This window comes from Artemia franciscana, chromosome 9 (genome assembly GCF_032884065.1).
Source record: "Artemia franciscana chromosome 9, ASM3288406v1, whole genome shotgun sequence".
Classification (NCBI taxonomy): domain Eukaryota; kingdom Metazoa; phylum Arthropoda; class Branchiopoda; order Anostraca; family Artemiidae; genus Artemia; species Artemia franciscana.
Genome location: NC_088871.1, coordinates 27,203,293 through 27,226,367, shown reverse-complemented (window position 1 = coordinate 27,226,367; position 23,075 = coordinate 27,203,293). Strand labels below are relative to the sequence as shown.

The 23,075-nt window shown below is 33.7% G+C and overlaps 1 protein-coding gene across 4 annotated transcripts in view; it reads right to left on the bottom strand.

Moving 5' to 3' along the window:
• Positions 1–23,075, bottom strand: part of LOC136031216 (protein unc-13 homolog B-like) — a 467,059-nt gene that overhangs the window by 319,525 nt on the left and 124,459 nt on the right. For 2 of the 4 annotated variants that reach the window (XM_065710594.1, XM_065710595.1), the window contains exon 1: positions 3,362–7,938. The exons of 1 other annotated variant lie outside the window; for it this stretch is intronic. In XM_065710594.1, the coding sequence (XP_065566666.1) occupies positions 3,362–7,447 (4,086 nt within the window). In that variant the 5' untranslated portion in view covers positions 7,448–7,938. Of the gene's footprint in view, positions 1–3,361; positions 7,939–23,075 lie in introns of those variants that run through there. One more of the 4 variants, XM_065710596.1, reaches the window with a different exon arrangement.

Sequence of the window (23,075 nt, the reverse complement as noted above, 5' to 3'; positions counted from 1 at the left end):
TGGCATACAACTACAATTTTGACCCAAAGAGGGTCAAGTTACTATTCATTGAAATTCTGCGATACTCAATTGATTTAAAATTAAAAATTTTTTTTTATTGAATTCTTCAGCTTCAGAGGCAGTAATGCCACGCGATGGCACGTTAGTTCCAAAAGAGTCGAGTGGTTAATACGGTAAGAGATAAATATTTATTTCAAAGTTTTTATTCTACTAAGTTAATCCTCTTGACGCTTGATGAAATTATGTAAAGTGGTATAAACATGCGCATCAGCTATCATGGAGGATTGCAGGCTGGTTATTGTGTAGGTGGGGAGAGAACCTGTATAATTACCTGCATACATGTACTCTCTTTGATTTATCTTGTTACTTAGCCCTGCACAAATTGTCCCTCAAGTTTGTCTAGCGTAAATTGTAAGTCATATGAGCTTATAGTGCAAAGACGCTATCTTTGTCATGATTGGAGACAAAAATTTTTGTCTTTTCCCCCACATTGAATATAAATTTTCCTTTCCTCGTCCTCTCTCCCTTTCCTTGCTAAAACAAAATGCCTAAAAAGGTTCACCTCCATCCCTAAGTGGTTCCCAAGGTAATATAAATATGGTATTTTGTATGAGATTTTGTATTTAATTTGAAAAATCCGCTGCATATAGAGTCTCTTGATTTACTGGAGTCCACGCGTAGTTTCCCTAGCTTGCTCATGAAAAACAATAGAAATGTTGACATAGCAAACGATCCACAAGAGCTCGCTAGAAGTACAACTAAACAAGAACGAAATTTTTTGTTCATTTCAGGACCCTCCCCCCTCCTATAACAAGCATGTGATCCTTTTGACCTAAAGATCGATCTCTGAAAATTTCGATCCAATTTCACACCATAAATCAAACAAGCCAACTTTTTCCATTAACAAACCTGTGTTTTAAAAAAGAGCTACATGTATATTTCACTTCTTGTGTTTTAGGAGCTGTGGAGGTCATATCAGTTGTTTCCCTTTGACTAATTTGAACAAGATTATTATCTCGAAGCGTTGATTGGAATATCATTGAGGGTTATTGAAGGTTTTCTAAAACGTAGTTCTAGATACTTTCCGAGAAATAAATAAGACGCTGCTTTCACTGGGCTTTAATAATCGGATTCTGGTGTCCTTTTTTGCATATTCGTAACTCTGCTGAAATTGGCAAAGACCATGTTTTGACGAAATGCACCAGATTTTATTAAAACCTTAACTTCAAACATAGTTTATGTATTTGAATATTTTTCAATATTTTAATTTGTAGCAGGGCATAAATAAAGAGATTACATTATATGAGAAATTTCACTATTTGCATTGTTTTTTGCCCCTCGTATATCCACGACTGGCTGAAACAACCTGCACAAGCACCACTAGAGAAAAAAGCTGCACTAGAGAAAAAAGCTAAACAACTTATCAAGTGCAGTCTGTTCAGCACATAAAAAACATGTTGTGTACTTGATTGAAGAAAAAGTTTAAATCCAAAAATAAAGTTTCATTTTTTGACATGCAGCAAAGTGATATTTAATACATTTTTTCCGGTTAAATGTATCGAAGCCTAAAAGCAATCAAATTTAAAACGCAGTTGTATGCAATTACCAAAAAGTTATATATAATGCACTCAGAAGAGCTTACAATTAAGTACTAGTAGAACTTAAGTGTCAATAGGGGGATGGCCAAGGGGGAGGTTGCACCACACTCATACAAGATAATCTCGGTTCGTGTTAACTTATAATGTTCGTTTTAATTTAATTTATCTTGTTATAAAACTAGTATTTTTTTTATTATCAAAGGTCTGCAATTTGTATTTTAGGGCCATGGGCATACCCTCCTCCAAAGTTCAAATAAAAATTGCAATTTTGGTTTGGATTAACGTAAATTTTGTTGGAATAGGCAAAAATCGCTTTATCGATATTTATCGATAAATCATCAGATCTTATTTTTGACCCTGAGATTTTTATAATAATCTGGAGATCTCACGATACACTGGTGTGTGTGGAAGCGCAGAATGATAGCACTGGTGTGTCTGCCCTTTATCTCTTCAATGCTAGCAGGCTACTAGAAAATCGTTAATTGTTAAGGGCTCCATCAAAAACTGAATGCTTACATTTTGTTCGTTACTTCGATGATGAACGAGAATAGCAATGACTTAGAAAATAACAAAAACTAGGTCAGACATCCTGGTTTTATTTTGGCTGTCCAAAAAGCCGCCTCTATTTTTGCACAAATAAAAACAACCAAATTACCGTTATACGTAAAAAAAAAATTAAAATGACCTATAATGGTATATAAGGTAAAAAATGCCTACTTTTTAAATACAAAACAATTATTTTGATACTTTGTAAAATAAGGAAATGTATAGAAAACATTATGAATAATAACAAAACTTTTTTTTAGAATTGGCAAAAATTTCTGTATCATTCGAAATGACTTCACCATCTTGTAAACACAAAATTGATTTTGTCTTCATGTGTTCGAAAAAATTCACACAAATGACTATTTAACTCTTCTGAATATATTCAAGCCGAATTGATTATAACTTAATTAGCTTAACTTTTATTTACATTTACAATCCGCAAGTACATATAAACTCAACACTTGTAATTACCCACTACCTGTTTGCTTGGTTTAAAAATAATCTCAGTCAAGTACTATAAAAACTTAGCATAAAGAGGGGAGGACTGAGAAGAGTACATCCCTTCACAAACAGCGTAGTGTGTCTTCTTATTAATCTTTAATTTCGCTCTTTACTTTCAATTGAGAAAGATGTTATTTTATTACTTGATTTTATAATGATTTCAACGTAACAATGATGAATGTAACAGAGAGACTTCAAATAGAAAAAGGAAGGGTTTGAATAAGAGTTAGTCTTTTTAAACCTCCTTGTTTTGGAAGGCAAAAACATCCACAAGGGAAATTTGGCACTTTAAAAGGAAGGAAACTTCTGCATTAAGCGAAAACTAAAATTTAAAGTATTCAAAAGATATGCAGAGTTCTGATCATTGATTTCCTTAGGCACTAGCCTACCAGTTTCAAAAAAATTACATGGCTGTCTTATAACCCTTTTCCTATGATAAATATCTTTCAAGAGGAGTCTTGAAAGAGCACAGTCTTCTCTCTATTCGGCGTGCAAGAACGTTGTTAGACTGCAGAAGGAAGGTTGTAGTAAATTTGAGCCCCTCTTCCTTAGAAGACCAAAGATGTACAACCAGATCATACAAAACATATACAATCTGGTAAATCTTTACAATTTTGACTACATAGTTTCTTTTTATTATATTTTTCAATCAAATGTCAAAGCAATTTCCATTTTAAAGGATACTGCTTGACAGAATTTTGAAAAAAATTACTTACATTTTCGACTGAAGGTGTAGTTGTTTTGTCACTCTTTTGCTCAGCGGCTTTTGCTTCTGCCTTTTTATCCTTTAAAGTTTTCACTAATTTCCATTTTGCTGTGTTACCTTGTTTCTCTGGAAGATTACTTATCACAACAATAACCCCTTGTGTTTCATCATCCAGTGAACTTGAAATTTGAATTCTACGATTTTCTGCTGTGGACTCCATTTTGCTATAAGAAGGCTTATCGTTGCTAACTAGATTTTGTTTGGAAAGATCTTCTTTGTTTATTTCCTTGTCTGGCTGCAAAAGAGTTTCTTTAAAATCAGGGATCTGCAAACAGTCTTCATTCTCTTCCCAGTCGCTTTCTATAGGAGAATCTGGGCCACCAGTCATACTCGAAGAATCTCCATGGGAAGATAAGACTTTTTCTTCGTCATAGTTGTTTTTTTCTCTTAAAATATCCACTATATTTTCATCTATAGCAACGGAAGGCAAAAGCCCTCTGTTATCACATAAATCTGGAATATTTATTGCGTCCTCTTTTAAAGCTGAAGTTCCATTGGAAAAAGATAATCCTTCCTCTCTTAATTTGTAAGTTTCAAGTGTATCTTCTTTTTCAAGGTTGTCTTCGAGTTCTTTTAGTTGTTTCATACCATATTGAAACCATTCATCTTCCATGTCAATACTATCATCAGTACTTTGCCATCTTGACAAAGATCGTGAAATAGGCTTGGGTGATTTACTACCATTCTCAGAACCACGTGATAGTTTGAGAAGTATATTTTCACTTTTTATTTCGTCATGCAAATCATCCTTTTTGTGTATTGCAATTGTCTTAGAGGATTGCTCTTCTGGTTGAAGATTCAGTTCCAAAGAATTTTTTTGTCCTTCTGAAAAGGTTGAGGTTTCCCACTCCTTAGCGAAAAGCACTGCATCAACATGATCTTCAAGAGACTGACAATTTAAACTTAAAAGAGGTGCCATATCGACATTTACCTCAAAGTCCTTGTTTATGATGTATATTTTGGTATTGTCGGAATCTTCAGGTAGCATCTCAGGAACGTTTTCTGCTTTGCTTTCTAGTTTAAGTTGATTTTGTAAGTTCTCTTCAAAAATGTCATCTAGCATTATACATTCTTCATCTGCTTGAAACTCAACATTGGCATGAGGGACTTCTATAAACTCCTTTTCATTAAGATGACGTCGTAAAGAGCAACTCCGAGAATTTTCGCTAACTTGAACAGGCTCGGAATTTTCTTCAGTAAAACTACATTGCTTACTACTTACCAGTTCAAAAATTGCTTGGGTCTGAAATTTGTCATCATGAGGAGCATCAATACCATCCAAATTATTACTATTATTGCTATTATGGAAGCTGCCTTTGATGTTTGTGAAGACTTTTTCATTTGATTCTTCGACAAAAGATGGAAAGGTGTTTTTTACTTGATCAGTTTTCAGTGAATTCACATCAGGACCGGAATTCTGGGCACAATCACCTATATCAGTTGAAAAATCCCTATCGGTTTCAATAGGCTCTTTCCATCCCTCGAAAGGATGAATGATCCTTGAATTTGACTCGTTTTGTATTCCTTTCTTTCTGTTAAAGTATTTATTTACTTTATTACATTCAACATTCCTGGCACTATTTTTCTCTTGTAAACTACCCGTGCTACTTCGTCTGAATAATTTGTAGTTCAACATATTTGAGATTTTAAGCAAAATGTTTCTATCGCGTTTCTTAACTGATCTTAACGCTTCTTTATCTGGTTGTGCTATTGCGGGCAAAGAGCTGGACCTTCTCTGTTTTAGCGAAGATTCTTTTCCTCGTGCTGGTAGCCATCCAGTCACGCTTGTGATTTTAGATTTTATTGTTCTTTTTACTTCATCATTGATCAAAGGTTTCCGTCTTGAAGTTCTAGCCTCCCTGGTAGACTCTCGCATGCCAGTGTTAATACTGTGATTCATCTCAGAATCCACCGTTGGTTTCAGGTCAAGCGTAAGTCGATTTTTTTCATAGTTTAAAGTATGATATGGATCTTCTGGCCTTGGGTTCCAATGATTACCCTTAGGAATACGTTCTGGAATATCAGGATTGGTTCCCAGGTTAGTATATGTAGGTAGTTGGCTAGTATCATGAATATTTTCAAAGTAGGGTCTAAAATATTCTCTTCGATAATGAGATGGAAAATAGGAGCTCTCAAAGCCATGATATTGCAATGACGGATCATCCATGAAGTATAGAGGATCAATTCGGCGGTGAAACTGCGTCGGTGGCATATAAGATGCGTTTAGACTCTCTAAATGCCCATATGGAATATAGGGTGGTACCCCTGGGAAGTATCTTTGATCATAAGAAAAGTCGGGTACGTCTAAAGAGCTATTGTACTTTGAGTCGATGATATCGTGAAAATAAGAATTTTTGCCATAAAATTCTTTTTTCTTATTATTTCGTTGTTCCTCAAACATTCCAAAAGACGAATAGGAATCAGCATATTGTTTTCTATTGGATTTTATTTGTCTAATGAAGTCACCTTCTGTGCTTGGAGCTGGATCAGGAATCTTCTTAAATGTACCAGAAAAACCCGGAGCTGGACTTGGAATTCTGTTACCTGGATAGCTTGAATAGCTATCCCTACGTTCGCTACTCAATGTCCGATTGAGACCTTCATCTAACTGAACTTCTTTAGCTAGATCTGAAGAAATTAAGCTTGCGTAAGTCTGGGAGAGCGGACAAGTTTTATCATGGTCATTTAAATGCTTTATAAGAATTTCTGTTAAGGAAACTCGATTGCATGGCTGACTTTCAGATGTTAATTCTTCAGACGGACAAGAAGAAGCCCTGTGACTGCTTTTAGGAATTCTCGATTCTTTGTACTTTACACTAGCCCTCAACTTGGGACTTTCTGGTGACTTGTCATTGCTAGAAAAAGCACTTAATGACGAAACACCTGAATCCGATCTACCACCAGAACTACGTGCAGAATACCGCACAGGGGACAATTTTCTTCTTTTTGGGGAACCGCTTAGGTTAAAAAAAGAATTCTCTGCATTTTTGAATTTTAAATGTTGGCTAGTAGAAGAAGTTCGATACTGTCGTTCAATATTTGGTCTGTTTGGATATACATCACTTATTCGCCTAAAACTCTTTGCAAGAACTGGACTAGAATTTTCAATCGTATTTTGTTCATGATCAGTTGGCTCCCAAGGGTAATCTAATAAACCATCTTTTGATTCGGGCTGTGGCGTTAGTGATCGACCCTTTACATTTGTGTTTACATCGGTAAAATCCTTATTATGGATGGGTTTCTTTTCTGTGTTACAATGAATGTCAATGAATTCGTTTCTTTTACTTAATAATCTACTTCTGAAGCTTTCACCTGTGCTACAAGACTCTGTTACTCCCAAGAGAAAATCAATATTTTCTTGAGAATGAATTTCCTCAATAAATCCATCCTTGCCTTGATTTGAAAGAGGCTGGGATGATTTTTCTAGAGTATCAGGTTTTGTCCAAAATGTGGAAGTATTTTTTGCTTTGTCAGAATCACATTTTGCAAGACTTTTTTCTTGACGGTATGACAAGTAGTCCTTAGAACTATATATAAAATCGCTTTGTTCTTTCTCACTTTCAGTCCGTAATTTAGCACGGTTAAGTCTTTCCCTTTGAATTTTTTCTGAAATTTCAGTTAGCTCTACACGCAATTTTTCAAGCCTGTCAACTGAGTTTTGCTGAACACTACCTTGATTACTCACTGCTTCAAATGTTGGCTGCTTATTAGAAAAAGTCAGATCACTTTTCTGTAATGAAGAACTCCAACTATCGTCTACTAGACCACACTCGTCTCCACTTGCGTCTTTATTAGCAGCTTTCATGTCACTCGGCATCACATCTTCAACATTCTCAAGTCTTGCCTTTATCTCGTAGTAATCAACTGATAGATAATCTAAAGTTTTCCAAACAGTTCTAAGTTCATTTTCTAGCTCATGTATTTTAACTTGAATGCATTGTATAGTTGAAGTGCGACGTCTTCTACCTGAAATGTGTTTTGGCACGGTTTCAAAGCTCAGTTCTGTGTCACTTGCACATTTCAAGTCCCTTTCCATGGATTTTTTTTCCTTTGTTTTTAATATATTCAAAAGACAGTCATTATTTATAAAGAGCTAGCTACCAACATTGAAATTCTATAATAGCCCATACGGTTTCTACTAGTACCAGTATAACTGATTTGGGAACATAAAATCGAAATTATAGCTCAAATCTTAGCTATTTTCTGTTTAAATACCACTGTTAACCAGCAAACACTTTTTTGGATGATAATCCTTCAAAATAAAGAAACACTCCTTGATTCACCAAAGATTGTTTTAAGACTACCGAATTACTTGCATTATTTCCACAGCTTGGAATGGTAAGTATTTGTCTTGCGCTTTGAAGGCAAACTGTCATGGGAAAAGTAGATATAACTGGAAGCAATTCTCTATCCCAGTTTCCTTAATTCTCTCTGCTAATGCTGCTATTTTTAACACATGGCTTACCAACTGATTAAAGGAAAAAATAGAATGGAAAAATGACAAACCTTTCTATTCATCATTATTTGACTTGTTAAAAATATTTACAGGAAATAATATTTATAATGCTCGTTACAGTTTTCATTTTCAACAAAGAGGGGCAAAAGGGAGTGAATGGTTGTATAATTTAATATTAGGATGGCATTTTCACATTACTATGAAAATATATTGTAAAACATACACCGTTACGGGATTTAGCCTCACTGTGTTCAAAAGACCGTAATGTCATCATAGTCTTGCTGTGAAACATTTTTTTAATACGCATTACTCTTTCCACTTTGTACAAAAGGTGCAAAAGTAAGAAATAGATACAATAATGTAATATTAAGGTGGGAATTTTCACATTAGTAATGAAAATTTAGCGTAAAACATGCACTGTTACGAGATTTAACCTCACTGTTTTCTAAAGATCCTAATATCCTCACAGTCTAGCTGCTAAATATTTTTGAATAGTAATTACTATTTTCATTTTCAACAAAGAGGGGCAAAAGTGAGCGAAGAATAGTGTAATATAATATTAGGTTGGGGATTTCCGCTTTAGTAATGAAAATTTAGTGTTAAACGTGCACCGTTGCGGGATGTAACCTCACTGTTTTCTGAAGAAAACAGAGCGGGGTAATAGGCCTAGTTACCCACCAATTTTTTGGCTACTTAAAAAAGGCAACTAGAACTTTTAATTTTACGAACGTTTTATTAATAAAAATATACGTAACTTGCGAATTAACTTACGTAGCGAACTTCTAAATTCGTATGTTTTTATCACGTGTATGAGGGGTTCGCCCCCTCGTCAATACCTTGCTCTTTATACTAAAGCTTAAATTTTGTCCCCATTCATTAAGAATGACCCCTGAATCACAAAGGCAGTAGAATAAATAGTTAAAATTAATAAAATTACTTTAGCATAAAGAGCGAGGTATTAGGAGGAGGTGAACCCCTCATATGCGTAATGATTTCTGCTTGTTTAAAGTTTTAATGCTGCTCCTTACTTTCAGTTGAAGAAACTTTTTCATATTTATTTTTTCATTGCTCTTTAAAAAAAGGGTAAACAAATCCTGCAATCCCTTCATGGAAATTATCCTCCCCCATGACACATTCCTCCATGGAAATTTCCCCCCATATAGCCCCCTCCCCTCAACCCCCCCAACCAAAAAAATACCTCTGAAAGTGTCTGTACACTTCCCAATAACCATTACTATATGTAGTCAAAGTTTTTAACTTACAGCCCCTTCCACGGGGGCTGTGGGGGAGTAAGTCTTCCCCAAAGACATACTTTTTTAGGTTTTTCGACTATGCTGAATAAAATGGCTATTTTGATGAGGTGACTTTGGTAAAAAATGAGCGTGGGAGGGGGCCTAAGTACCCTCCATTTTTTTGATCATTTAAAAAGGGCACTACAACTTTTAGTTTCCGTTAGAATGAGCCCTCTTGCAACATTATAGGACCACTGGGTTGATACGATCATTCCTAGAAAAAAAAACAAATAAACACGCATCCGTGATCTGTCATGTGACAAAAAAATACAAAATTCCACATTTTTACATACAGGAGCTTGAAACTTCTGTTGGGTTCTCTGATACGCTAAATCCGATGATGTTAAGATTCAATAAGATTCGTTAAAATTCCATGACTTTTATGGGGTGTTTACCCCTATTTTCTAAAATGAGGCAAATTTGTCAGGCTCGTAACTTTTGATAAGTAAGACTAAGCTTGATGAAACTTATATATTTAAAATCAGCATTAAAATGTGATTCTTTTGATATAAATTAAGTATATTTCATATACTTAATTTATATAGTTTGACAAATCAGACCATTCAAATTTCAGCAATCTCAACAATTTTTATATTTTCGCATCTATAACACTTCTAATTCTTAATTTCAACATCACAATACATTCACACTGTCAAATATCTCAACTTTTTAATTATGCAACTCTTACACATTTAATTTTGTAATCAAACTTTACAGAGCATTGAAATGTGATGACTATGTTTTACTTTGTTCAACCCTGTTTAACTGAAAAAAAATTATTTCGCCTTAAGAAAAAAAATTTCAACTACAAATCTTTTTTGAAACTACAAATTTTGCAAAAAAAAATGGTTGGGAATCTTACCCTATGGTTAAGATTCAAAAAATTATATAATGAGGAGGCGTGTGGTTGTGTCGAAGAGTGAAGTGGGAGCCGTACTACGTGCTAGTGAAGAATCTTTTATGTTTATGGGTCTCGACGTGAGTTTTGTCACTGTACAGTATACTTTAAGTTTAGCTATTTCCTTTTTTTTTTATTAAACCCTATTGAACCTTGAACCTTAGTGTAAAATTTTTATGCATTAGCTTTGATGTTTTTTTTCCAGAATTAAAAAGAAATCTAACTATTTTTTTGTAACTAAAAGTGTTGCGACGAAACTTCTTATTCTGAATTTTAAAAACGTAAGTTTCTTAACTCTCTTTTCTTTCCCACTGAGTTTAAAAAATTGTGTTTTGTAGAATTAAATTTAAAGACATGTTTTTCCAGCAAAATAAATTTGAATAATCTTGTTCTGAATCTTATCACGAAATTTTAATTCATCTTTTAGTTTGAACTATGCTATATACAGCATTTATTGTTCTCTGAATTTTATAGTTGTTTTTTTTTTGTGGCTACGAAAATTCGATACAGTTCTCTTATTTTGGTTCAGTAAGTTTTAATGCAAGTATTTTCAGCCACCTAATTTTAATCCTGGTTATATTTTTGCTGATTGAATTTCAATGCAATGTGAGTTTTTTGTTTATAAAATTTTAATACAACTTGTTCTTTTTTTTACTAGTTAATTATACGACAACACGTGGTACTTGTCTATTATACAGTACATATTCAAAAAATGTAGTTTGGTTAATGCTGATGAAATAAAACAAAATATGGTGAAAATACAATACTTTAATAACAAAATTATGAAATTACAACAAAGAATTATGGAAGGGGGACCGCCCAGACTGCATGCTATAAAACATGTGATCTAACCTAACCAAAATTTCAACTAAATATTTAATTTAAATATAGCTATAATGTAGTTTTCCAACCAGGGCTGCCAAATTTTTTTTTAAGGAGTTTGTCATATTTTTTCCAAAAATGAGCTTTTTGCATCATCACAGATTCCATAATGTGTCACAAAATGTGTCATATTTTTTCTGCTACAAGTGATATCATATTTAATTGTCAAATCTTTATTTAGTGTTTTGAATATAATCTTTTCCAAATCAGTTCAAAAAGGATTAAACCTAACCTTATCCTATTATCTTGGGATCATGACCTTTTTATGATTTCATGAAATAAATAGAAACATTCGATTAAATTAATGTTACACACTATGAATTTGTGTCTGGGCGTTAAGATTCTATGACTTTTAGAGGGTGTTTACCCCTATTTTCTAAAATTAGGCAAATTTGTCAGGCTCATAAATTTTGATAGGTAAGACTAAGCTTGATGAAACTTATATATTTAAAATTAGCATTAAAATGTGATTCTTTTGATGTAACTATTGATATTAAAATTTAGTTTTTTAAAGTTTCGGTTACTATTGACCCAGGTCGATCTTTACTACTGTTCGTTACCACGAATTGTTTGATATTTTAAAATTTCATATTTCATATACTTAATTTATATAGTTTGACAAATCAGACCATTCAAATTTCAGCAATCTCAACAATTTTCATATTTTCGCATCTATAACACTTTTAATTCTTAATTTAAACACCACAATGCATTCACACTCTCAATTATCTCAACTTTTTAATTATGCAACTCTTACACATTTAATTTTGTAATCAAACTTTACAGAGCATTGAAATGTGATGACTATGTTTTACTTTGTTCGACCCTGTTTAACTGAAAAAAAATTATTTCGCCTTAAGAAAGAAATTTTCAACTACAAATCTTTTTTGAAACTACAAATTTTGCAAAAAAAAAAATGGTTGGGAATCTTAGTGTAAAATTTTTATGCACTAGCTTTGATGGGTTTTTTTTTCCAGAATAAAAAAGAACAGAATAAATTTGAATAATCTTGTTCTGAATCTTATCACTAAATTTTAATTCATATTTTAGTTTGAACTATGTTATATACAACATTTATTGTTCTCTGAGTTTTATAGATTTTGTTGTGGCTACGAAAATTCGATACAGTGCTCTTATTTTGGTTCACTAAGTTTTAATACAAGTATTTTTTTTGCCACCTAATTTTAATCCTGGCTATATTTTTGCTGATTGAATTTCAATGCAATGTGGGTTTTTTGTTTATAAAATTTTAATACAACTTGTTCTTTTTTTTTTTACTTGTTAATTATACGACAACACGTGGTACTTGTATATTATATAGTACATACTCGAAAAATGTAGTTTGGTTAATGCTGATAAAATAAAACAAAATATGGTGAAAATACAATACTTTAGTAACAAAATTATGAAATTACCACAAAGAATTATGGAAGGGGGACCGCCCAGACCGCATGCTATTAAATATGTGATCTAACCTAACCAAAATATCAACTAAATATTTAATTTAAATATAGCTATAATGTAGTTCCAACGAGCCGAAGTAATGATCTGATGTACGCAGTGTGAAAAGTGGGTATTGTCTCATCTTCACAATATAAGTTTTGAGTGTGTATTACATAATAGACAAGTACCCAACATGTTTTTATGCCTAATAAAATTTAATAGTACTTGTTTTTAATTTTAGTTCACTAAGTTTTAACATTATTTTTAAACTAAATATTAAATACTGATTTCCCTAAAACATATCCTCTTTTTAATATTTTAAGTTATCGATTTTTTTTTATATTTTAGTGTAAATAGTTATCTCATGCATGAAACAATCTAATTATACCATCATCTATGACATTAATAAGAGGTCTTGAGAATTTAAGCGTTCTTTTTTAACCCTGATAACCCCTTTTGATATGTGGCTAATTAAAATATCATTACCGAGTTTTTACTGAGGTAAGAAAATTAATTGATAATCATATTCCTTTAAGGCGATTCATACTGTTTCAGTATTAAAAATGGAAAAATTGCGGCTTACTCGACCACATTTGATTATTACCTAATTATGTCAATCGTTTCTAATCAGGTTTTGTCAGGTCTAATTGCATAAATCACTGATTATGTAAACCGGTTACCAAATTAGCTCAAATTTGTCATGAAGACAAAAACATTTGAAATTTTTTAACAACAGAAATGGGTTATTTTCTCAAAAGAAGCTGAATACCACGGGAACCCCGTCTACTATGGGTTGAAAGTAAATGGGACAAAAAGAGAAAAAAAGTGGTAAATAGGTTAAAAGTTCGATGGAGTTTAGTTAACATTTTGTATTAGATTTAGTTTAAACTGGACTAACTTACATAGGGTTAGCGCACCGATTCAATTTATTCATAATTTTTTTTTTTATAGCGTACTGAATTTTTAGGCATTGACGATTGTAGGAAGTAATCTCCCAAGCACCCAATTGCAAAAAATTCTAGTTTCTAATGAGTTCTTCCCAGATTTTTTTAAGTTGATCGTAATTCCGTATATAGTGTGCCAAATGTTCATGTATTGGGGTTATTAAGAAGTAATATCCAACCCTAATAACAAACAAAATGCAAGATTTTAATTAATCCTTTGAATACTTTTTAAGTTCATTCATAATTTTATAGATAAATTGCTTAATTTGCATGTTTTTTTTAGATTTTTAGGAAGTTACCTCCCAGCCCTAACTGAAAAAATGGCATTTCTTTAAAAAAGTCCTTCCAAGATTTGTATCCCGTCTTGTAGAATCCCGTCTACTATGGGTTGAAAGTAAATGGGACAAAAAGAGAAAAAAGAGGTAAATAGGTTAAAAGTTCGATGGGGTTTAGTTAACATTTTGTATTATGTTTAGTTCAAATTAGACTAACTTACATAGGGTTGGCGCACCGATTTAATTTATTCATAATTTTGTTTATGGCGAACTGAATTTTTAGGCATTGACGATTGTAAGAAGTAATCTCCCAAGCATCCAATTGCAAAAAACTCTAGTTTCTAATGAGTTCTTCCCAGATTTTTTTTATGTTGATTGTAATTCCATATATAGTGTGCCAGATTTTCATGTATTGGGGGTTATTAAGAAGTAATACCCAACCCCGAATAACAAACAAAATGCAAGATTTTAATTAATCCTTTCAATACTTTTTAAGTTCATTCATAATTTTATAGAATAATTGCTTAATTTGCATGTTTTTTTAAATTTTTAGGAAGTTACCTCCCAGCCCTAACTGAAAAAAAGTCCTTCCAAGATGTGTATAGGTTGATAATAATCTCGTGTTTAGCGTATGATATAAAAAAAAGCGAATATCTTTTCCAAAACGAAATAAAGAGTGACAATAAATCTTAAGGCGAACAGGAATTACTCTTTATATGAGTGACTGCCCACCCTTAAGCCCCTCCACTTTATACTAAAGATTGCCTGTTCGCCCCATCACCTTAATAGGAACTGCATAAGCAAAATAAATAATATCAAACGTATTTCTTCACATTGAGGATATTCAATACCATAGATGACATTTTGGGAGTCTCAATGTCGGCTGACATTCCCGAAAGAACCCATTAGCAAATTTTTGCAGAACTAAAGGAAGAAATTCCTAAGCAATCTGGGCAAATATACATAAGGGATTTAAGATGTATTGACAGTTCAAAAGGCTAACGAGAGGCTAGTTCCAAAGAAAAAAAAAATGTTATCTTCCGTTAATCTCTAACTGTTAAACAAGCCACTGTCTATTTAATTTACATACATCATGGATAATTTGCATCCTTTGTCGATAAAGATTTCGATTAAGGCGGATAGTCCAACAAGAAACCTCCAAAGCTCTCAAATTTCCAATAATACTTCTTTTGAGATAATTTCTAATGTTTTACAAGCAGACATACAAGAAAATATTTAGGGTCTATCCTTTTCCAAGAAAATTATGCTTTGTTCCATCGAAAAATCTAAATTTACAATTTCTAATGATTTAAATATTTCCATACCTGGCATCAAAGGGGAGAAGTTAAATTTTTGTCTAAGATTTTAGGAAAAGTAGGTGTGAGCTTTTAGTTTTCTGTCACTTGTTTGGATCTATACAAAGCTATACAAGCAATGGCAAAACCGCCCAGCCAATTCTTAATAGTTTGTCCACACAAAATAAACATATACAAACTCATCTCAAACACAAACTCTTTATGGTATGAAATGGCCTTAATAATTAAGTCCTATCTTTTAAGCAAATCTTTTTACAACTCCTTCTTGGACTTTTTTTCACTAAATGATACAAATTAAGTTTTTTTTTCACAACAGGTGTCAATTTAGGACTATATTATATTGTTCAAAAGCACGGCAGACCAGTCTACACCCTAGGAAGTATCAGAAGATTTGGTAAAATTCTAGTTAATTGACTTCTTGCTATCTCAGTAAGGGTTTAGGTTAGGAAAATGAAACTTTGAGGAATGAATCTACAGACTAAAGTATGTCCCGGGAAGGCATTTTGAAGCACCTACCTCCACTCCTTCTCCATCTAGAGGGCCCTGACCTTTGATGATCTTTAAAAATATGTTTGTTATAAAAGTGAAACCTTACAAAATAGATCTTCTGCTTAATTGAAGTACAACAAAATTGTTTTCAGCTTCATAACCTTGCTCAATTCCATATTATAAGGCTTTAAAGATATGCAAATACATTTCCTAAATTAAAAAAAAACAAAAAAACATTGATGTGGCCCAAAATTCTACTCAAATAACAGGAATTGCATTTGCAGAACTAAAGGCAGAGAAAAAGCAACTAGTAACTGAAAATTAAGGTAAAATGTTGTTTTGTCAAAATTTCAATAGGTATAGACCTGTCATGTAGGCAAATTTCAGGGCCCTCTAGAGGGAGAAGGAGGGGAGGTGGGTGCTTTAAAATACCTTCCCGGGACATACTTTATCCTGTAGACCCATCCCTGAAAGTTTCATTTTCCTAACCTTAACCCTTTCCAAGATAGCAAGAAGTCAATTATCTAGAATTTTACCGAAGATTTTTCAAGAAAATTTCTTGGCTCAAGAAGTTTATTGTCTAAAATTATTTTGACTTAATTTGTGTTGTTTTCAAAGCAATTATTTATACCGATCTCCACTAGAAGGGGGGGAGGTAATAATCCAGAAGCCTATTATGGAACCATGCATTTATTTTGTGCATACAAAATATAGGTCTTAAAAGAATTTCAATAATTTAAAAAAAAGTAACATTATTAGAGAACAGTACAATTACTTTTATGTTTATTTTTTTATTTTTAATTGACAGGCAATGCTTCAATTTTCCCTTTGTTCCATTATTGCCTCGAAATATGGCATCCTTAAGCGAAAGAGGACAATTTATGGGGTAACAGTAGTCACGAAAAGGCTTTATACTTACGTAACCAAGTGAACTAAGCTTTCGCCTGCGTAAAATTATTTTCGATAAGCGGTTTGCTCTGAACCTTACGCTTTTATTGTTATTACCAAGATTTTTCTCAAATGAGTCATCAGAATTGTTTTTTGATCTTTCATTGTCTTGTGTCTCCTTTGCTTCGCAGTTTTTTGTGTCATTTTGTCCTTTAAACTGAAGTAAATCCTTAACACTTTGAGTATTGCCATAGAACTCTTTACAACTAAGGCCTAGCTTATCAGCCCTAGTTTGAACATTTTCAAAATTCTTCAGATTCATTAAGTCACCTATACTTCTAGATATATTCTGTGTTTGGGTAGAATATTGTAAATTTAAAACAGAACTTATCATCTGCCGCTTAGCATGAGCAAATAAGAGTTTGTCGATTTCTGGGAGACTCGACCTTCTACGATTATTCCGCTCCATATTTCGTTGGATTAAAGACGATTTACAGCCATAACAATATAACTAGATTTTGTATATTAACTTTCAGATACCCATTTGCGGAACGAATTTATATTTAATAGTTGCTAGATATCCAAGTCTCACTCCTTTGTCAATTTCAGGTTCTGCCCAAAGGTTTAGCTTGTCTGTGAAGGGAACCTTATTCTCGGATGTCTGTCAACTATTAATATAAATATTCACTATTTGGAAATGGTTTTACTAAATCGTCTTTTTTTTCACAGTGCACTTGCTGCTTGTGGAGATCCGAAACGTCCAAAAAAATAGTCAAATCTTTCTTCTCAAACACGAGGTTTACTGACCAAACGAGTTTTTATGGTTCATAGTAGTTACCCAAATAGTATTAGATTTGTCAGTTTATTAAGCAAAAACATTTGCCGTGAATAATATTCATTTTATCAAGTCGTCATATTCCTTGTATTGCTGCACTATCTGAATCCTAACTGAGCTTGCCCTTGGGACGAAAGGGTCTTTTTATTCGTCAAATAAATTTCCTTTAGAGGCACTCAAAGTATTCACTTAAGGTCACTTTAGGACAGATAAAGGTAAATGGATTTACCCTCCAGGCACTCACTGCCGCTTAAAACACTACTGAAAACAAGATAGCGCTGAGTAATATCAAGCCCACATTAACCACAAATTGAATATTAAGAACCAGCATGAGACCTTAGATAATGGAAAATTAATGCGTCATATATACCAATCAGTTTGTCATCTAAATTAAGCAGATATACTTTAATATTAAAAAAAAATCTAGTAGGAGAGCTAAGAAATCCAATTATTGCTTTAAATTATCACTATAACTCAGGCCGGCATGTTTTAGCATGAACGACATGAGAAGGCATTTACCTTTCTTATTAATTATTAAACAGAAAGTTTTTCAAAAAACGTTTTCAAAGAAAAACAAAGAGCCCTGTTAAAATATGAGACGAGCAGAAGTAAAATTATCAAATAAATGAAGCCTAGTTCCAAATTAATTAAAGGATAGAACTTTTTTCAATGAATAAATGAAACCTAAAAAGAACAGAAATTGAAATAAACAATCACGTCAAACACAGAAAAAACAGATATTGCTATATGTGAATAAACGAATCCAAAACCGAACAGAAAATTTAAGGCAGAGTTAAAAAAAAACTACCATCAGCACTAGTAGGGCTTTCGTTAACAGCCCCTAAACATTATAAAACCAAACCATCTTTCGTACTTAACAGAAACGATTTGTATTTCGTTGAATGTGTTTTTTGATTTGTCATAACATTAAAAAGAACACAAACAAAGTAATTGGAAAAACTTAGCGAAAAAATGATTTTTTTTTTGTATGTAGGGGCTCTAAGCCAATACAGTAGGAACTGACCGGTTGAAAGTAATTTTCATAGAGATCAAAAGCCCTTTCTGGGACATTTCCCCCTTTTTACAAAAATCATGCAGATCTTCTGAGGCTCTTGGCTTTTTATGGGTAATTTAAAATTTATGAATTTCAAAATTTATAACCACCCTAAAAAGGCGATTCTTTTCTATGCAAAAATTGCTATCACAACCCATTTCTTGGAGTTTATGGTATTCTTAGAACGATTGACTCCTTACTTGCGGTTCTTTACTACAACTGTTTGATTATAGGCTAATCAACTACCACTTTGATGACTTTGTTGACTAAGACTGTTTATGGCACTTGATATTTACGCAGTGACATAGAGCGATCGCAATTTCTGTCCGTCGGTCTGTCTGTCTGTCGGTCCCTTTTTTGCTATTTCTGGCACTTCCAGGTAAATTAGGACGATGAAAGTTGGCAGGCGTATCAGGGCCCAGACCAGACTAAATTAGTAATAGTCTCTTTCCCGGTTTGACCACCTGGGTGGGGGGCGAGCGAACAAGATAGTCGAGAAGAACTCTATTTGCCGATAAAACAAATGATTGTTCTTCTTAAGTTTGGCTTGCTGGTCTAGGGGTGTGATTCTTGCTTAGGGTGCGAGAGGTCTCAGGTTTGAATCCCATATCACCTCAATTTTTACATGAGGAAGATCCGAAACTTGATACGTGATTAGAAAAATGAGTTATTTTTAACTTACGAACCGGTTATCGGATCTTAATGAAATTTGATACATAAAAGGACCTCGTGTCTCAGAGCTCTTATTTTAAAGACTGATCAGATTTGGTGACATTGGGGGGAGTTGGAAGGGGAAACCGGAAATCTTAGAAAACCCTTAGAATGGAGAGATCTGATATGAAACTTGGTGGTAAGAATGAGCACAAGTCGTAGATACGTGATTGACATAACCGGGCCGGATTCACTCTCTTTGGGGGAGTTGGGGGATTTCCAGTGCTTTAACGAGTTCGGCTCTTCTGTACGAGCTGGGACGATGAAAATCGGTAGGCGTGTCCGGAACCTGTACAAATTACCTTGATAACAGTCCTTTCCCCGATTCGATCATCTGGGGGGTCTCAGATGGTCCCCCGATCTTGTCTTTGTAATAATTGTTCATAAATAAAGAACAGCAAAATCGATAACTCTAATACCGAGTCTAATTTTAGGTTCCGATCACGTCACGAGGGCAATATAAGCTCTTGACTTTTGTTTCATTATGTGACGTTATTTTAGCTCTATTTAGGTTTTCAAATCTCTTTACTTTTCTTTGAAAAAACTTTTTTCGGAATAAGTTTGTTAAAATTAATTCTTTAGAAAAAAAGGGAAGTTTTAGAGCTATAGAATATCAAGCTGAAGTGTACAAGTTACCATACGAGTTAAGGTAACTAAATTAATCACATTTACTTTGTTTATAACATATCCAAGAGCCGACGATTCGTAGGAACAAAATCACTTCAAAGAGCCCTTTGGCTTTTTTTTTATTATCACAGACAACAAAATAGCGCTGCCTAAATAAAGAGCAAAGCAAGCATAATGATTTTCTTTCTGACCATGGCACTTTGCATGGAAAGATTTGTCGTACAAATTTTGAAAGGAGCTCATTGGACTGGAAATTTAAATTTCTAGTGGCCTTTTTAAGAGTCATAAGTGATTGGAAGGAAACCCATTCCCCTTCCAAGCCCATCTGTTCCCCAAACACATAAAATTAAAATTTAGATATTGTCATTTTGTTCAGCATATTTGACAGGTAACTATATCTTTTGGGAGGTCAACCTTCCTGGGGCCCTTGGAGTAAGGGCTGTAAACTAGGCTATGCAAGTCACCCATTTTTTACATATAGTATTTGTTATTGCAAAATATGGGAAGTTACACCTTTAGTGCCCAAAAAGACAAAAGGCTCTCAGGTGAATGTTTTCGAGAATATTGGTGGGAGTGTTGAAATAAATCAAAACACGTCATGTGCATACGAATTGTCAAAAGTACGTAGCTCAGGAATGACTAAGTGTATTTATTTGGAACTTAAAGGAAATGATACGGGGATGATCAATAAACTAAAGAGACAGTATTTTTACGCTACCGTTTCTACTACTGTTACTATTACTACTACTACTACCAAAACTACTACTACTAAACCACCACTATGGCTACTGCAACTACTGATTCTGTTGTGAGTGCTACCATGGCTAAGAGTGTCGAAAGGAAAATTTAAGGAAAAAGTTGAACTAAATCAAAACATACTATGTACATACAGATTGCCAAAAGGGTGTATTAGCACTCTCTTTGGAATGGCTTACTTTATCGTGCTGAAAATTCGAGGGCAGTATTTGGGGATGTTCAACAGTCCAAAGGGCAACATGTATATATTACTACTTCTATTACTACTGCTGCTACTACTGTTAATAGTACTACTAATAGATATATCAAAAGAAATGGCTTATTATGTTGATTCCAAAGGTATAATATTTATTAAGTTTATTGTTACCCATAAAGGAATAAGTTCGTGAGAAAATTAGTCGGAATTAGGGAAAAGGGGAATGACCACCCCTTAGGGGTAAAGCTCAAGCATTTTTATCTGGGGGGTGGTTATCAGGGGCCGGCATACGGAGAGTCAAGGGACATGTGTTATAGAATAATTTCTTCCCCCAAATTATTGGGGACAACTTTCTAGGGTCCTTTCTGTCTTTTTGTGCGAACAATAAAATTGGAGGACAGTTAGCCCCCTTCTGCGCCTTTTATTTCCTAAAAATTGTTTTATAAAAAATTTTAAATAACCATTATGTTGAGCATTGTTGAAAGGTACAATAACTGTGTTTCTGGTTATGACATGGCCCTTCAGAATCACCAGAGGAAGGGCCAAAGCCATAAAACTTGTCCATTGTTTATACATAGCATTTTTTATAGGGAAGCATTCTGACATTTTTCAGGGTGGACTTCTGGGGATGGATATTATGAGGGGAAAATTCCAAGTTCCTATATGCAAAAATATGGAATTTTACATTTTTTGCCTTAAGAAACATCACAGATGCGTGTTTATTTGTTGTTGTTTTTTTTTTACTTGTTTGTTTTCGTTTTTCCGAGGGGTAATCGCAACGAACCAATGGTCCTAGAATCTCACGAGAGAGCTCATTCGAACGGAAATCACAAGTTCTAGTGTCCTTTTTATGTGAACAATAAAATTGGAGGACAACAAGCCCCTTCACACGCCTTTTATTTCCCGAAAATCGTCTTATAAAAATTTTGAAGTAACCATTTTGTTCAGTATAGTTGAAAGGTACAATAACTACGTCACTGGATATGACATGACCCTTCAGAACTATCAGAGATAGTTCCCCTATCTCTAGAGATAGGGGACTCCCCATGGCCTTCAAAAAGATCAAAATTTAATAAAAACGAGTTCTTCTTCAAATGAAAGTAGGCTAAGGAATCTTTTTCAGGCATAATCGTAAGCAAGAATTTTTCTAATGGGAATCGGCAGCGAGGATGGCATTGCCCGGGGGTAATTTTCTAGTGCGAGAATTTTAAGTGGGAGGAGCCTTCTATGGAAGAATTTTTCATGGGGAATTTTTGACGGAAAGGGGTGGAGTTCCTGGGATTATGAACAATGATCGAAATTAAATTGTTTTTTTTTCCACTGAAAGTAAAGAACATTGTAGCTTAAGACGAACAGAAATTTCTCCATATATGAGGGAGGCATGTAATTAGAATCAGAACCATTTTTGACAGTTCTTAAAAAAAAATTAGCGTTGAGAGAGAAGTATTTAGGAGGGGAGAGCCCCTCTCATTTACGAAAAATTTCTGTTCATTTTAAGTTTTTTTGCTGCTTCTTACTTTCAGTAGAAAAAGCTTGTTTTTGTATTTAATACTATGAAGACTAAGGGTATGTAGGTGAAAATTTGAGAGGATATAGAGGAAAAATTGAAACTAAATCAAAGTACACTATGTGCATACAGATTTTGAAAGGGTGTATCTCAGGAGTGGATTAGGGTACTATGTCTGAACTTTGAATCAATGCTAAGAGGGAAAGAAAAATTGGCCTAAAGGTCATATTTGCACGCTACTACTTCTATTATTACTGCTACTTCTGCTACTACTCCTACTAAAACTGCTACTATTACTACTACTACCACCACTACTACCACTACAACTACTGCTTTTACAGAGAGTAAATACCAAGGTTGAGGATATTCAAGCAAAAATTTGAGAAAATGCTAAGGAGGAAGCTGAGCTAAATAAGAAAATAGTATGTGCAAACAGATTGCCAAAAGGACATATCAGAAATATCTTTGGAATGGCTTACCGTATCAAGCTAAATCTTACAGGGCATCATGAGGGAGATGTTCAACTGGCCAAAAGAAAATATGTGCATACTACTAATGCTATTAATTCTGCTGCTACTATTGTTACTAATGCAGCACCGCTACTGCTACTACTGCTACTACAGCTACCACTACTAATATGATATTAGTACTATCAAGATTAAGGGTATGCAGGTTAAAATTTGAGAGAATATAGAAGGGAAATTTGATCTTGATCTGAACCAAAACACATTATTTGTATGCAGATTTGTCATAATGGTTTATCTCAGGAATGGATTAGAATATTAAGTTAGAACTTTCGGGGAATGGTTAAAGAAGAATATGAATTGACCAAAAGGTAACCAAAATGTGCACACTATTACTAATACTAAAGCCACCGCCAGTACTACTATTACTATAACTATTTATATTGCAGCTACTACGACTAATATTTCAGGAAATATTGAAAAGGACGTTCAACTAAATTAAAATATTAATATCCTATAGATTTACAAGCTATCAAAAGGGCATGTCGGCAATATCATAGCATTCAGCAATTGTTTTAAATTGAAACTTTCAGGGCTTGATGAAGAGGATGTTCAACTGACAAAAAGGTGA